The sequence below is a fragment of the Calypte anna genome, chromosome 1 (assembly GCF_003957555.1).
Source record: "Calypte anna isolate BGI_N300 chromosome 1, bCalAnn1_v1.p, whole genome shotgun sequence".
In the NCBI taxonomy this organism is placed as follows: domain Eukaryota; kingdom Metazoa; phylum Chordata; class Aves; order Apodiformes; family Trochilidae; genus Calypte; species Calypte anna.
Window position 1 is genome coordinate 45,930,196 of NC_044244.1, and position 17,313 is coordinate 45,947,508.

At 39.4% G+C, this 17,313-nt stretch overlaps 1 protein-coding gene across 6 annotated transcripts in view; it reads right to left on the bottom strand.

The window, feature by feature from the left end:
• The window catches only part of PIK3C2G (phosphatidylinositol-4-phosphate 3-kinase catalytic subunit type 2 gamma), a 203,336-nt gene that overhangs the window by 17,972 nt on the left and 168,051 nt on the right, over window positions 1–17,313 (bottom strand). For 5 of the 6 annotated variants that reach the window (XM_030469369.1, XM_030469368.1, XM_030469367.1 and 2 more), the window contains 2 exons: window positions 13,445–13,520; window positions 5,503–5,597 (listed from right to left, as the gene is read on the bottom strand). In XM_030469369.1, coding sequence (XP_030325229.1) covers window positions 5,503–5,597; window positions 13,445–13,520 — 171 coding nt within the window. Of the gene's footprint in view, window positions 1–5,502; window positions 5,598–9,553; window positions 9,587–13,444; window positions 13,521–17,313 lie in introns of those variants that run through there. The other variant, XM_030469370.1, reaches the window with a different exon arrangement.

Consider the following 17,313-nt stretch of genomic DNA (forward strand, 5'->3'; position numbering starts at 1 on the left):
GCAATAAAGAAAGCAGGACACATTAATAATATTCTGAAAGGATACTGTGGCTCTCTATTTAATTGCCAGGCACTGTTGCTGGCAGGTCATACATTTTCCATTTACATCTATATAATGATACTTGTAAAGTGTAAAAGTTGGAGGGCCCATGAGTGGAATCATGGGAACCAAGGCTGAAAAAACCCCCACAGCCCTTATCTACTCTCAAGGTGGAGACAAAACCCAGCAAAGGCAGTGGAGCATCTTCCTGTACTGCATCTGGGAAGCTCCCTACAGCCCTGCACCTGCAAGTGTGGAAATTGATTTCATTCCTGTGGTTTAGGGAAAACTTGTCTCACACCTTTCCTCCCAAACCACTTAAGCCATCACATCTCACAGACATTTTTGGAAGCAATTTGTACTCGGATGGTGTAGGACATGAAATGGAAAGAGGCTGGATGTCTGTGTAAGCCTAAAGCTGATTACTAATTCGTCACCCACATATCAGCTATCCCAGAATCATTAATCACCAAGAGTGGTACATGACAGCTTCAGAGCTCTTATAAAAGGAAAGCTGGAACTAGTTTTGGAAAGTACTGTAGGAGTTTATTTTTCTTCCAGCAGATTTCCCCCCTGTAAAATTGGTTCAGGATTCATCACCCACACACGCTTTCCTGAATTCTAGTAACGTTTTGCATTTACTGGCATGAGGTTCAGGATTAGTTAGCTTTGTTTTTTGCTCCCCGCTATGCCTGAGGAGTTATCCTGTCCACCAGAAGTAATGGGCAAAAATGTTTAGCAGTGAAGATTGAAAGTTTAGCTGCTTATCTGGAAAAACAGGGCATGCCTGAAGTCATGGCAGTGAAGTCAGCAGACTAAACAGACTTCCTACTGAGCCAGCACTGAACCACCATTCCCTCCTGGTTCTGTGGGAAGCAGGAACAGAAACATACTAGCCAATCTTTTCTGAACTTTAGATATGGCTTTTTCTTTTGCCTCTTGTATCTTTCTGAACAGAGAAGCAAGCCCAGCAGTGCAGCAGGAGGGAGCCAGGCTCTTTCTGGCTGTGCAGGACTAAGCTTCTCATAGTCTGCTCTGTGTAAGATCTGGTACGGTCTTGATACCTCACATGCTCTGCGCTGTTTAATACAGATGAATGGAACTGGTCTTGAGCAGTCCAAGCTCAAAACCTAGGTGTCTTTCATTTTTCATAAAGCCAACCCTACCACATCTATGCAGATCTAGGAGATGATGTTTTTAGTGCAGACTTTCAAGGCTTTCTTCCTAGCACTCCCTCTGTACTCCTACTCCTGCCTGCTGCTGGTTTTCTGGGTATTGTTCTGCCACAAGCGAACTGGGTTTCTTCTTAGCTGACATCCCTACATCTCTTCACATTCCTATACAAAACTCCCTCAGGGAGTATTTTCCTCCTAAAATCACACAGTGCACTTTGCCAGGTACTTTTCTATGGTGTTTGTAGAAGAAGCCTGCCCGGCCCCATCCCCTCCAGCTGCCACATCCTCCATGACTTCAGAGGCAAAATCTCCTGCTCTCTCCATATAATCTCTCCAGTTTTCACCCCTATATAAATATTTCCTTCTAGCCCTGCTTCACTTAACTAAGGCAATATTGCCTGTACTGCCTATGCTTAAAGTGCCCAGTGTTGCACTGTCTGCAACCCCAGGAGGCTGACTTAAATGAATGCAATATACATGTTTGGAAAATTACATTTTATTAGCATTCTGGCTGTTGCATGTTTGAAAATTGGATTTAAAGGTTTTTTCCTCAGCAGTCATGGTGATGCCATTCAAATCCTAACTAGCAAATGAGTCTGGTGCCAGTTATCTACTTACAGAATTGCAGTATTCAAACAAAACCATGAATTGTTGAGGAAAATCTTCAGATAGAAATACTGTCATTATCTTATATACACCTATTTAACAGAACTCTTCTTCACTGTGGATCCAGAGGCTTAAACATCTGTTTTAACAGTTTTAACATCCCTCTGCTCAGTTTCTCTAGCTGCATTGCTGGTCTAAATGCAAGTATTTTCTCAGCAAAAAAGTACAGCTTGTGTTTTACAGGAGGTTAGTTTAGATTAGTGGTACTTTCCAGTCACACAATCTATGAGGCTATTCTTCTTCATTGTTAGTCTTTGAAGAATTTTTGATAGAGTTTTCTTCAAGCAGGACTCACTTTTTTCTAACATGTGACTGAAATGCTTCAGTGGTAAGGCAGAGAATGTTCTGGAGCAGGCATAGGCATGGCTGACTGGCACATCTGCAGCAAATCTGGCATATTTGGATGCATCAGAACAAAAGTGCCTTCACTGTGGAGTCTGAGCATGCACCCCCATTAGACAACCTCCTGGCAGGTCTGCACCAGCCCAGTGCTGTCTCAAGTGCTGTGGGGTTTTTTGTCTGTGATATCCCATGTGAATGGGGTTAACTCCATGAAAAATATCCTACAAAGCTTTAGCATTGCACTATTTTGAATTCTTCCTCTCAAGTACCCACATGACACAACAATGATTATAAAAGCCACTGGCTCCTTAGGGATTCTCTTGTGTAATATGGAATTTGCACAGAAGGATCTAGATCTCCTATTAAAATCTCTAAAAGTGAATCCACACAAATACTAAATAAAATCTATTTACATGTATTAAAAGCTGCTATCACAATTCCTGTCACATCTGTGAAGCTGTATTTGGGATTGATTTGGCCCACTACAATTATTTATGTATTTGAACACATCATAAAACCTGTATAAAGAGAGAAATTAAACGAGGAAGAGCAGCACAAAAATTATTTACTATAAACTGTGAAATAAAACAAGATAGCAAAGTAATCTCTGCACAGATGTACCACTAAAATATAATTAGTGAGGCTCTGCAAAATGATAAAAATACCTGAAATAGCTTTAATTAAATAGCTTTAATTATACCTGAAATAGCTTGAATAAGATTGATCTTGGCATACATTTAAAAAAAAAAACGTTAAACTCTACCAAAAAAAAAAAAAAAAAAAAAAGGGGAAAAGAAAGAGGTAAAGAAAATGAAAAAAAAAGGAAAGGCAAAGGGAAAAAGAAAAGGAAAAGGAAAAGGAAAAAGAAAAAAAAAAACAGGAAAAGGGAAAAGAATAGGAAAAAGAGAAAGGGAAAGGGAAAGGGAAAGGGAAAGGGAAAGGGAAAGGGAAAGGGAAAGGGAAAGAAAAAAAAAGAAAAGAAAAAAGGAAAAAAGAAAAAGAAAAAAGAACACATTAGAGAGATTGATCTATATGATTAGAAAGCTGAGATTAGTAAGAAAAAGGAAAGGAAAAGGGAAAGGAAAAGGAAAAGGAAAAAAAGGGAAAGGAAAAGGGAAAGGGAAAGGAAAAGGAAAAGGAAAAGGAAAAGGAAAAAAAGGAAAAGGGAAATAGAAAGGGAAAGGGAAAGGGAAAGGGAAAGGAAAAGGAAAAGTAAAAGGGAAATGGAGAGGGAAAGGGAATGAGAAAGGAAAAGGAAAAGGAAAAGTGAATGGGAAAGGAAAAGGAAAAGGGAAAGGGGAAGGGTAAGGGAAAAGGAAAGGAAAAGGAAGAAAAGAAAAAAAAAAGAAAAAGGAAAAAAAAGAGAAAAAGAAAAAAAAGGAACACATCAGAGAGATTGACCTATATGACTAGAAAGCTGAGAAGATCAGTAAGGGGATAACAAATCTTTCTATTAGAGGTAACTATGCAGACAGTTCAGTATCACAGAACCCCGAAGGACTAGTATTTCATATTACAAAACTGATGAGGATGGATGGATGGATGGAAAGGAAGGGAACAAAGCCCAGGATTTAAAAATATGATTGCCTAAATTAGGCTGCTAAGCAATAACCTTATTCTCAAGTAATGAATAATTTCTAGTTTTACTGAATTGGATTACTACCACTTCTCTGAAAACTCACTAGGATGGAGCTAAGTTAGTTTCAAAAGCTAATCAATAACCTAACGTTTTAGTCTTTCCTTTCCATAATGAATTGAACTAAACCTAGGATTTCATGTTCGCTATGCACAGCTATCTGTGTTGTAATTTATTTTCATTTAATTAAATAGTTCTAACTTTTTAAGTTAAGGAACACGGTTTGGAGCCTACATGCTTTACATGATGGAAACAAGGAGAAAGACTATTTCTGACATCTGTAGCTCTGTGTGCATCTCCACATCACCAGCCTGAATTCACAGGGATACCATCATCATGGCAAACACTTAACTATGCCCCTCCCACCAACTAGAAATTTACCAGAAGTTTATCAAAGTCCCTTAGCTTGAAAAAGATCAACTAGAAAAATAAAGAGGTTCTTATACTATATCCTGAAGGTAAAGTTTGTACAAATTGGACCTGTCAGTTGAGGCTGATCTCACTTGTCAAGGTGGCAGACAGGAAACAAAAGAAAAGTCTCTCAGGACAGAGACATATTGGATGTTATAGATGATAGATAGATAGATAGATAGATAGACAGACAGACAGATGTTCAAGGCTTGAATTGCAAATCAGAAGCCACTGTGGCCAATAGAGAAGAAGTGGAGCTTTTTAAGTTTCACATGTCTTATACAACTAATTAAACACTCAGCCACATTTTATTAATGGCTGATGCTCACATAAACTTCTTGGTCTGTCCCCATTTGGGAAAAGTGACTGTAATCCAGTTTTGGGATAGAGGCAACACCAGTATATGGCATCAGGCTGCAATGAGAACCCACAACAGTTAATAAATGCTCCAGTCTCCTAGCTAAGCAAAGATAGTGAAGGATCCCTTTACCATGGACATTACTTGAGACTTGAGCAGCTGGGAGTAGAAGAGCACATCTAGGAGGCCAAACTCATTATGAAACAGCAGACATGCTGCTTCAGTTGATAAATCACATGCAGCACCAGGCAGACCTCTCAAGATTCCCTTCATCAGCCAATCTCATCTGTCTGGTGTTGTAGGAGCACTGCCAGCTTCTCCCTCTCATAGTTTGGCTCCAGGAACATTTAGCATTTACCACTTAGCCTTGTGACAGTGTCTTGCAAAGCTGAGTGTCATCCCCCCCAGTGACAACTATTCTTAAAATACACCAACTACTACCTCTGCTGAGCTCGTCCCTCTTTGTAGACCAGTCCTGCTGGACTTGAAAGCAATGCATGGATAATCTTGTCAATAACACCATGCTGACATTCCTGCAAATAGTCATGCTGCTGCAGGATGTCTTATGTCTGATTGGTATCAAAAGGGATCAGCCTGAGAGGGCCAAAACAGCCATCAAAATTGGTTTTATTTATGGCCTGGAAAAGGCTGCTACCAGCCATTAAGGAAACTCAGGGTCAGAATGTGCTTATACCTGATTCCACATGGAGCAAGCCCAAAGGAAGAAAGCAAGTGTTAAATGATGACAGAACAACAACATCATTAGTTTGAGCTAAAAATAGTTATCCCAGAAAGGGTGTTAGAGGATTAATGCTTTCACAGTACTCTACAAATGCAAGGACTTCTGATTTATAGAACGGGATAAAAATACTCACAATGTTCCTCATGTGTTTCAACATTATTGTCAGACGTGTGTTCTCGTAGGATATGACTAATTGTACTCCAGGTTTATGGTCAATTGACTGGGGATCTAAAAAAGACCAGATAGTTTGATTTTTTTAGTTAACTGTTCAGTGTAAGTACATCTGTAAAATGTTGCAGTCTTCATGGACCAATATATAGAAAGAACCTATTGTGTGCTTAAATCAGAGATGAAATGAGAAAACACAGGTAAGGACTGAGATGAAAGAAAGTGGTCTGACATGCAGTGCTACTTTTCTTTCTTATTTATACACTGAGAGGTGTTTGTTTTCTAATTGCCATCAGTCTGAATTTTAGTAGGAAATTTATGCTTGAGTGGCAAATAATTGGGGTTTTTGGTTTTCTGTTTGCTTTTTTTTTTTTTTTCTTTCTGCAGTCATTGGTGACACTAGTTACTACGGTTGCAGCTTTTCTGTCTGGTTAAAAACATGGGATTTTCTGTTTTTTTACCCCTGTTCCTGGAAGAAGAAGGAACAAAACAAAAAAAAAGAAAAAAAAGAAAAAAGAAAAAAAGAGCAAGTTTCCAGACCAGTTGCAAAACAACAGTTTCATAAACAACATCTATATCTATCATATATAAATTCTGCCTTTTTCATTCTCTAGTTTTTCTTTTCCAGGCTGGTTTTCATGCAACCCACTGCTTTAATAGATTTTTCTACTAAGATGCATTTACAGAGTTTGAGTCAGTTCCCACTGAAAAAAACATTTTTCAGCCTCCCAACAAGAAGGATCAGTCTCATAATGTGGAAGAAATGACAGCATATCCTATTCCTTCTTTCTGCTGGAGGCAATGACCCAGCTATCTTTGCTGCCAAAATGTTGTGTCCTTGAATTTGGAAAAATAATGTGGCTTACTTGCCCCATAGAGACAGTGGAGAAAATATAAATGGCTTTTACTACAGGTAATGGTGAACACAACCACATCTCCTCGATTTCTATCTAACCTTTTTCTGCAGCGTTAAGCCTGAACAGGGTGGACATGAACCATTTTGCACTACTTGGCCTAAGACCTAGGGTTGTCACCACATGGTCATCATCACAGACAGCCCAGACACTGCCTGTGTGAGCCAGCCTGGTTTTGCTTAAGCAAATAGGGCTTCGTTTAAATAGACCAAAACTATATTACAACCAGGATTATATAACTACTATAGCCGGAAAAATAAGAACTCAGTCCTGGCAACCTTATGGAAGAAAAGTGACACCCCATGAGATGGGCTCTGTTCTGCCCACCTCTCTGTTAAAGAAGTAGCTGACCTTGAGACCTCGAACAGAAAAGCCCTGCTGCCCTGCATGTGCCTTGGGATATGGCACTGACATGCCAGCTTTAGGCCCATTGCAGGGTGAGATAATAACATGAGGCAAAACAAGAGAGGTGCAATTCTTCAAATAGAAGCATATCCAAGAAGCTGAAGGAATGAGAGAGGATGATGAGAATGAAAGAATTAGCATCACACGTTAGGGTGATGCACTAGCAAGAGGAAGTTTTTTAGAGGATCAGGACTGTTCATCCTCAATAGCAGGCAGGATTCCCACGTTTTCTTTTCAGCCTCAATATGAACCTGTCCACTCTCTGTCACACTCTTTCTCTCTCTTTTCCACTTGTGTACCAGACCTGTCACAGTCAGGGTTGTAAGAGCAAGAAATCAAACTCCCCCTCCTCAGTCTTTACTCTGTTATTCAGCAGAGGCAACAGCAGAGGGGAAGTTATGATGAGTAAGCCATGTTGGCTGTATTTTTCTGAAGAAACCAAATGTGTAGACTCTGGAGTGAATAACCTGGCTAAAATAACCAAGTAGATAGAACTACAGTTGTGTCATGTACTATTGCAAGCCAGAGAGTTAGTGCAATTGCCATCTATCCTAAAGAAAGGAATTCAAATGAATCAAAATTAACACAGTGTGTACATACAACTGCCATAGTTCATTTTTCCCAGGCAGCCTGGATATCAACACTTCTGAGTTTCTGATGTTTTGGCTGGAATTTTAGAATAGGAATCCTTCTCCAATTTCTTCCCTTTAGAGACTACAAAACTACATTTTTAATCACATCCTAATAGAGAAGGTCCTGGAACAGAGACTGGAAGAACAGAAAACTGATGAAGAAATCACTAAGCTGGGATGAGGAAGACCGAGGTGCAGTTCTCCATTTGTTATTCTCTCTTATGAACTTAGAAAAACTACAAAGCCAGACTACACCTTATTTTATTTCTTATTGCACGCACATAAGGACAGGGAGGAATGGGGATGAAAACTCTAAAAACTAGACAATGTTGAATTTTTTCCATGGAAACAAAAATCCCTCAAAAATTGTTCTTCCCCACACCACGCAAGGCCATTTTACCATATTTTTTTAAAGTCATGCAGCCCTTTTCTTCTGAGTTGTAACAGGGAAGGTAGAATCCTAAAGCATTAATGACAGTGCAAGAGAAAGGGAGATGTGTTTTAACACGAGGGCACAACTAACTTGTGGGGTTATGTTTATTTTGAGAATTGCAGTGTGTCATCCTGAGCAGCCCAGCAAGAGTACAAGAATTAAGAGGCTAAATTGCAGCACTGGCATTCAGCTGAACACCTTGCTTCTTTTTTCTTACCAGCACTACCAGGGATTTTTTTTCTGTGTTAAGTTTTATACTGTGAGTGCTTATATCGAGTTGAGGAATTTCTTTGTGGGAATAGGAATTTTAATTTATAAAAAAAGGAAATGTAAATAAGCTTCTAATCAAGCTGAAAATAATGAAAAACATGGAAGGGGAAAATGCATTTCTAATTGAGTATGCACAATGAAGTCTGAAACACGCTATGGACACAGCTATTACTAAAACATTTGCTATGTAATAAACTGAGGACTGATGGAAAAAATAAAGAATTAAAAGGAAAGTCAAGAGAAAAAAGATAGAAGAGTGCAGGGAATCCTATAAACACGTCAGAAACTTCAATCACTTATGTTTCATGATAAAAGACAGCCACTATTAGATAAATTCTGCTGTTATATTTTAGGTTTTCCCACATTTAATGCTAAATCATAGTCTCTTTGAAGTCTAGGTGATTTTAGCTTCAAATGATAATGAAATACACATAGAGTAATTACTTCTAGTCTATCCAGTGTGGGCAGATGGACTTGAGTTCAGGCCCTGCATTTTTAGGAACTGTCATGCTCTACTTGCACTCCATTATTGGCAAAGACCAAATGCTGCTCTGTTGCAGATAAAGGACAAAGCTCCACTGACTTCAGCTGGAGCAAGATTTCCCTCCCAGGGACTGATTCTTTGCTCACTGGTGTCAATGCAAAAGCTGTCAAAGAGCAAACGAGGACTCTTGAAGTTTGGCTGCCTGCACACAGAAAGGTGCTCAGAGCCTTTCTCTTCACAACTTGTGTATGTGTGTCCCAGGACTATGTGGTATAAGTCAGACACCAACCCCTACTTCAAAAAAACTCAAACAGTGTGCCCATTTGTAATCTCTTTTATCGAGGAACATAAATGCTAGAATACTGAGGGTCCTTTCTTCTGTTTGAATAATGAATAATTTACCTCAAGTATTGTGTCCAGTTCTGGGCCCCTCAGCTTAGGAAGGATATCGAGGTCCTGGAGCAGGTCCAAAGGAGGGCAACCAGGCTGGTGAAGGGACTCCAGCACAGACCCTGTGAGGAGAGGCTGAGGGAGCTGGGGTTGTTCAGCCTGGAGAAGAGGAGGCTCAGGGGAGACCTCATCACTCTCTACAACTCCCTGAAAGGAGGGTGTAGCCAGGTGGGGGTTGGTCTCTTTTCCCAGGCAACTCTCAGCAAGACAAGAGGGCATGGTCTTAAGTTGTGCAAGGGGAGGTTTAGGTTGGATATTAGAAAGAACTTCTTTACGGAGAGGGTGATCAGACATTGGAATGGGCTGCCCAGGGAAGTAGTGGATTCTCCATCCCTGGAGATATTTAAAAAGAGACTGGATGTGGCACTCAGTGCCATGGTCTGGTAACTTCAGCGGGAGTGGTTCAAGGGTTGGACTTGATGATCTCTGAGGTCCCTTCCAACCTGGCTGATTCTATGATTCTATGATATTGAGTTAATTAGTGTTCAAATTTCCATCAAAGGTGCATCGATCTTCAGAGTAGTCAAGTAGGCAGTTCTTTTCTTCATCTAGATGGTCTTTACTAGCATGTTGGAGATGTACCAGCTCTATATTCTATAATTTGTGTAACGCTTTCATTAGCAGCATTTAAAAGCAAGCTCTGCATTGCACTTTGCACAAAGCATGAGAAACATAAACAGTGGGAAAGCTGCTACATAGAAGACTGACAAAATCAATAGGGAAACTCAAATAATAATCTAATAATGCATTTCACTGCAAAACAACATGTAAACACTCATTGTCACAGACCTATTGTTAGTGAGTTAAGTAATATTCTCTATTCTGGACCCTAAGATCTGTCTTAGGCTTTTCTTATTGGAGACAGACTGTTTTAAAACCTGGCATCAAGGGGTACTGGAAATTGTCCAGGGCCAGAGTGGAATGTCCCAAACCAAGAAGCTGCTTGCTTTAGCTACAGATTTGGTTTAGGATCCTCCTTCAGAAACTCAGCTGTAAATACAGTAGCTGTCTACCTCACTGCTTTTGTCCTGCAAGACAATAAGAGGTGCTTACAGCCAGCAAAATAGTCTAAATGCAACTAAAGTAGAAATTAAATTTGTGGCAAAAACTTCACATTGAGAAGGAGCAACTGCAGGAAATCAAAACTGTGTGTAAGATGAGCAAAATAGCTGACTCTCCTGAGGGACTGCTCATGAGGACTATGATTCTGTGTGGAGAGGGATACCATTTGATAATCTTTTTTGAAAGCTTGGCTCTTCCTTTAGAAGGACACAGAGCTATTTTTTTCTACAGTACTAAATGAAGAGTGACCCTTGAAATAAGCGGAGAATGAATCAAACATGTCAGAACTGAACCTGGGTTGTGCACTGTTATAACCAATAACAAAGACTTTGTGATTTCATAACTTCAGCAAAACAGTATGAATTATTAATATTTTCAGGATATATAAACTCACGAGTAAAAAAAAAGAAACAAGATTTATATAGAAATGATTTTTATAGATTTTCTTTCTTCTTTTTTTTGAAATGAAATACTGACAATATTAAGTATAATTCAGAATTCACCCCACTGGGAGTACTGAATCAGTATTCATGTCAAAGTAAATTTAGCACTGATTTTTAATCTCTTCATTGCTAGAAGCACAGTACAAATTCATAAATTTTAATTTTAATTTTACTTTAGTAAGTGTAATTACCTACAACAGCTGTAAATTACAGTGGTGTAAGACAAAGATGCTGTCTTGATCAAAATTCATAACCTGCCTCTACTGGGCATTCATTTTATTTTATATTGATCCTAACTAAGAGACTGGTGATTCACTTGTGTAAAGGCTGAGAAAAAAATCACCAGATTCAGTAAAAGCTTCAGCCCATATTAAACCTGAGTTATTTTTCAAAACAAGCAAAAAAATAAGGCCCTTATAAGCTCATAAAATGGTGAAAGCTGTGTGGGGAAGGATGTATTCTTTTCATGGAAGTCACCTCACTCCTGCAGGCTCAGTGAACCTAATTCCTCCCCCAGGCTGACTATGGCATTATGACAGGACTTCAAATCAAGGGAGCTTCAGGATACCCACAGTGAACAAGAGCTTTCAGGGCCACCAGGGTTTCCTCAGTAACTCCTCGTTTGCTAGTTGGCAGCCTGAAATTATAAACCACCTCCTGCCCTAGTGGGATTTTTGTCTTCTCCTTCTCACAGGATGGGTGACAGTAGGGCACAGAATGCTGTGCTTAGGTGGAATTGAGCTGGCTGGGTTATGGCCACTGCCCCTAGCCCCAGCAGCAAAGGGTAAAGCGTGGAATAAAATATATGAAAACAGTTATTCAGGTCAGTAATTTGCACATGGATGGATGGACATCTTCTGATAGTTGGGCAAGCTCATTTACAGCTAAACTCACCTCCTTCCAAAGCAGTGTGATTGCCTGTCAAACAGGTGCATCCCCTTCCTTGCTGATCAGAAGTGGTGCTAGACCTGGAGCAACTTGACCCAATATTCTTGTTCTGTTTTTACTGATTCTAAACTCGTTGGGTTTGATTTGGTCCTTGTGTCCTACTGGAATTCTGTCAATAAGTGACGGAGATGAATTTTCTAGGTCAAAAGGAGGTGGCTTTTTTGGTTGTTGTTGGTTTTGGTCAGAGTGTAAAACTGGTGTCCAAACTTTAAAAGGCAGAGGTACTGAGAGGGAAAAAAGGATCCCCCTGTAACCATACTGCTTGAGGACAAAGACACATAAATCTCACCCAAACAGGTTTAGACCTTCACCTTCACCCACTGTGTAGAGAACCAGTGGACTGGGTTACCAGTCACATGGCTTTCATCAAACACCCACTAAACACATTCTTAGCTCTCTAGTTCTGCTCTCGTTTTCACAAAATCACAGAATCCTTCAGACTATATTGGCTCAGGACAGCACTGTAGGAATTCTGAGACTGTAATTTATTTCTTCATTACAGACTCACCTCATGCTTTAGCATAAGACATTTAGACCCAGATTCTCTTAAAATCAGGCACCTAAATATTACTGCAATGTGCAAATCCTTCTAAAGACCAGGGAATTTAACTCTGCTCACTCTAATTTTAACCTCTGCTCACTCTCACTTTTCTGCATCTTTGGTTAAAGAGTCTACAGAGAGAGGCAGCCCACAGACCTAGTCTATGTTCTACAGTTAAACTCAGATTTGGATTTTCTGTTACCAGAATTAGCCTTGTATATTCATAACACCTAGGACATCTTTGCATTATCTCCTTGCTCCTTTTTAAAGTTAGAGCAACCATTAGTAATTTCCAATAGTCATAATGGATTTAATATGATAATGGCTTGACCTAATCAAATAAACTCTACACAGGGGGAATTTTCCAAAAATTGAGAAGCCAGAATGTGATTTCTTTCATCCTGATGGATTTTAAAAAAATGGTGCCAGCAAAAGAGATAATAAAGCCTCTGTCTGCAGAGAGATTAAATTAACTTAATGGACGTGCAAACTAAATATACACTCCTTCCTGACATGTGGATAACTGGTGATCTTGGAAACTATCGTGTCACTTGGAGCACAAAACAACCAGCTGAATTGTTGTGGTAGAGAGTGCAGCTGCAGGCTTCTCTATGAGATTGTTTTTTGGCTAAAAACTGACTATAGAAGATTATTTTCAGTGTACAACTAGTGCAGTGGAAGACAATAAACATTCACAGTTTAAATTTTATGGTTTATGCTCTGGCTTTTAATGATGTAATGCCAGAGATTAGATAAAATTAGGTGCTGGTTAGAAAAGTGAAATGGTTTAAGTATTTAGATAGGCTAAGGGAACAATGTACAATCTCATTTAGTAAGAAGTGAATTACCACTATCATTAATAATGTATGCCTAGGCATTAACATAATGTTCTGTTATTTACCTGCTCCACTCATTGTGAAAATTACTTTAGAAATCATCCCCAATTTTCTTCACTTGTCCAAGCACACATTGTGCTTTGTCATGACTCAGATCCTTTCAATCCAGATTCTTTGAAGATTTTGTTTTGTAAAACAAGAAACCTGCCACAGTTTGTGTAAATAAACTTTTCCTTTTCATAGAGATATGTTTATTCAAAAAGAAATGAAGAAAGGATGAGGAGAGTATGTCAAAGTGAAAGAAAATTACCAGCCATATTACTAACATGTTTTTAGAGACCTCAAGAAATCTGGAATAATTTTTTGGTATTTTTATATCTTCAGAAAAAAAAGGTGCCTAAGCACCTTAGAGTCACCTTTGTGTTATTGTCTTTAATAATATTAAAGAATTACTTCTTAGAAAACAAGTAGGATTGATAATCCACATACCCAAATGCATAGATGATGAATCTTCTGCTGAAGCATTTTTGCACCAATTCAGGAAGAAGCTGAGTACAAGCTCGTTCTGAAAGAAAATAAAAATATTTTAGGGAATACCATATGCTGTGCTCTGTTCCCTAAATTATTCCCTTCTGCGAGATTGCTGGTAGGCTTCTGATCTCTATATTAGAGTAGGTGATAAAGGGGAGCCTTTTCTCTCTGGTCTTTAGCAAGGATCCCAGGGAATGGTCTCTAGACAAAACCTGGTAAGACAGCAGTGCCCCTTACCCCTGGCTCAGGGATGCTGCACTGGTTCCTACCCAGCCCTTTTTTGTCAACACACTTCCAAAGAGCAATGTGCTACAGGGCCATAGATTTGCATTCCTGCTTGATTTCCAGTGTTTTGAGATACATATTAGCAGCTGCAGCTACTACTGAGCACCCCATCTGTGAATCAAATGCAGGAGAACACCTTTATTGTCCATTGTGTAGTGAGCATGGAAATTTGCCCTTGGCACAGGGTGGACCTGAGGTCTGCCTCCCCAAAGCTTAGATACTGTGCATACCTCCCTCACATGGCAGCATAATGGACACTCACACTGAAAAGCCCAACACAGGGTTAAATCCTACGAGAAACCAAGAGGGATTGAAAGGGATGATCATATTTTTCATCCTGTTTAAAAGAGTAATCCACTTTAGGCACTGCACTGTAACTTTTATTTTTATGTGCTGACCTCTGGTGCTCTAGTAAACATATATAACAGGTAGTTACACTCAGCTGCAGAGAATTAAAACAATAAACCAAATCCCCAGATTTGAGTACTGTGCAAGGCAATAAAAACGTGAATTCTGAAATGGAGTCTTACAATTCTGAATCAAAGGTGGACAGTAATTGCATTTTATTATCTTTTTCGTAAGGTCGTATTTCAGCATGGCCATTCTTCAGAACAGCTGCAATTGCTGTATTCATAGTGATGTTACTTGGACTGACACTGTAATGAATGGGTAGAATAAGTGACTTTTCAGATTCTAGCACTAAAATGTCACCATTGTTTTTTTCCAGGCCATGGGAAATAATGTGTCTCTAATGTGTCTCTTATAGACAAGATGTACTTCATGTAGCATTTGTCCGGTTTCGAGTTGACAAGATGTGGCAGGATTTGTGCAAAGAAGAAAGAAAAGGACATGTTTAGTGACAAATGCAGCTAGTGAGGAGTTAACACGTGGTGACATCAGACAGAGGAACAACATGGTCAGCATGGTGATAGGACAGCAATCTGGATTTATTTTAGCAGTTGCCTTTTATTTTTCACTCTACTGATTGGAATTTTTCATCCCACATTCATATTTTCTTTAAAAGAAAAATTGGGAGTAAAAAAGGATAAACTAAGAATTTTTTTTTCTTTAATCAAATTACAAATCCTTAAGCTAGTAGCTGTGGGCTTTCAGTATGCCTGTCTGTTCTAAGCATGACTAATTTTTCTCTCATCTCATGAGGATAGCTTACAGAGGAAAGTCCATACACCTGCTTCAGCTTCCAGTAGCTTTAAATAGCTGAGTTACTCCCTTAGGGACTTCCACATGCTCTTTCAGCACAAGTCCCAAGTGTATGAAATCCCAAGGGCTGAAAGAGTATATTTTTGACAGTTCAGCCTTTATTTTACAGCATGAAAATAAGCAGAGAAACTTAAGTAGCCTGCTGAGTTCAAAGATTTTGGGAGAAGTGAGCAGGAGGTGGAAGGAAGGATATACTAACTGACTTGAAAGAGAAATAAAAAATTCCACACTGAGCAGTCTGGTATTCTGCTTTCTCCCCACTTATTCTTTCAGCAATAAATAAAAATATATGAACAGAGAGGTTTACAAACAGGAGGTGTAAATATCGTCCTAGCTGATAGTTCCCCATTTCACATTTCTAAGGAGACAAGATTGAAAAAAAAGGCATTAGGTTTAAGAGCAAGAAGTGAAATTCATGTAGATCTTAAATCAGGCATGAACATGACAGGCATGTACACTGCTGGTGCCACAACACTCATTTCGGGTCTTTCCTTTTCTGGTGTGTCCATCATACTGAACAGATATTGAAGTATGTGGGGAAGCAGCAACGTTCACGTTGGCAAATACAAGGAAAAACCACAACAGGTTATGTTGGAGGGGCAGATGTAGCAGTCTATCCAGGGCAAAGCAGCACTATCCAGGGCTTCAAAAGAGGGGGAACTCCTACCTCTTTGTGGCAATAAGTATTTTGCACACTATTCATAAGAGCAATTTCTCCCTGAACTCTGTTAATCTGTCTGCTGTGGGAGCCCACCCTTTAGATTTCCATCAGCAAACCATGTAAAGACCTTCTTAAGTTCACCCTTTGTCAGCATTCCACTAAAGCACACACTGAACTTCCAGGTGAATTCTAAATGAATGGGACATCAATCAATGGGACACCAGTCGATGGAGCTAAAACATTTGCTTAGAGTTAAGCATGCATCTAATTACACAGTCAAATAGAAAAAGGCTTTGAACATAAGTATGACCAAAAGCAAACCTTATTTAAGTGGATAGAGTCCACTTCTAAACAAGCAATTGTTGTGGCAAAGATGTGTCCATAGGAGGGAATCATAGAGACCTTGACACTCTTGGCACACAGGTGGCCATTGATCATGACCACCAGAACTCACATACCCTTTTTTCCTCTGCACTTCTTACCTTTAAATAGGAAAATAGAAATTCCCTAAAATACTATCCACTTAGGGATTTTTAGGAAAGCCTCCTTTCATTTATCCAACCATTCTTATGTAGTAAGACTACAATCTTTAATAGGTAATGTTGGCATTTTTCCAGGTGACCCAATAGTATTAGTCTACTGGGGACCAACCAAGGTATGGATGAGTGCGCTGGTGCTGGTCTGGCTATAACTCACACATGACCTTTTTCCAGTTGCTGAACTCAAAAGGAACAAATTCCATTTTCATTGACACTAGAATCCAACTGAAATAAGCAATTCCAGTGGCACTGGGAGAGCTGGCACAGCCCTGCACCACTGTGGCATGGTAAAATTTGTGTGCTCCTCTCCATCAGAAAATAACTAGAAAAGCTCTCTGCTGTAAGTGAAACACAGACTGATTTCAAGCCAGATTTAATTTTATTAGAAAGAAAAGCAGCCTCTCCTCTGCTTTCAGCTTTCTTTTCATCTGTGTTTGGGGTCAGAGAACACCCATGCACCTGTTATACTTTTAACAGGATGGAGAATCAGCAGGAAAGAAAGAAACCAGGAAAAGATGACCTTGCTGCAGCTATTATAACTTCAGGAAAGGACAGTGGAGAAGAGAGGACTTTGAACCCTCCCCATTTTCGCTCTGCTGGATGCCTTGCTGTAGGAGTATGGGAGTGGTGGGAGTTTAAGGGACCCATATACCTCAGGTGCACTTTGTACTAGTGCATTATGTGCCTCCACACAGGCACTGTGGGAGCTATTTGCTCACCTCTGCAAATCCCAAGCAACGCCAAGTGAATAAAATACAAATGAAATATGGGAAGCTCTTATCAAATTTGATTACTTTTATAGTGTAAAATATTAGTCACTCCAGAAAAACACTGTGGTCCCCATTTTCACTGTATGCCTGAAAATGAATAAATGTAATTTACAATAATTTCCACTTACAGCCTGTTTAAAGTCCTTTTATAGAGCCTGTAAGTCACCATAAAGCTGTTTATAGAACCTCTCCATAACTGACACATTTTTGCTGTTTGCTTACCTGCTTGCACCAGGTTTTTCTTCATCTGCAAAGTCCTTAGATAACTATGGTACTCTGAAAACTCTTCTAGACTCAAAACCCAATATACCCCTTTTCTTTTTACTGACTGTGCACCTGCACTTACTATGT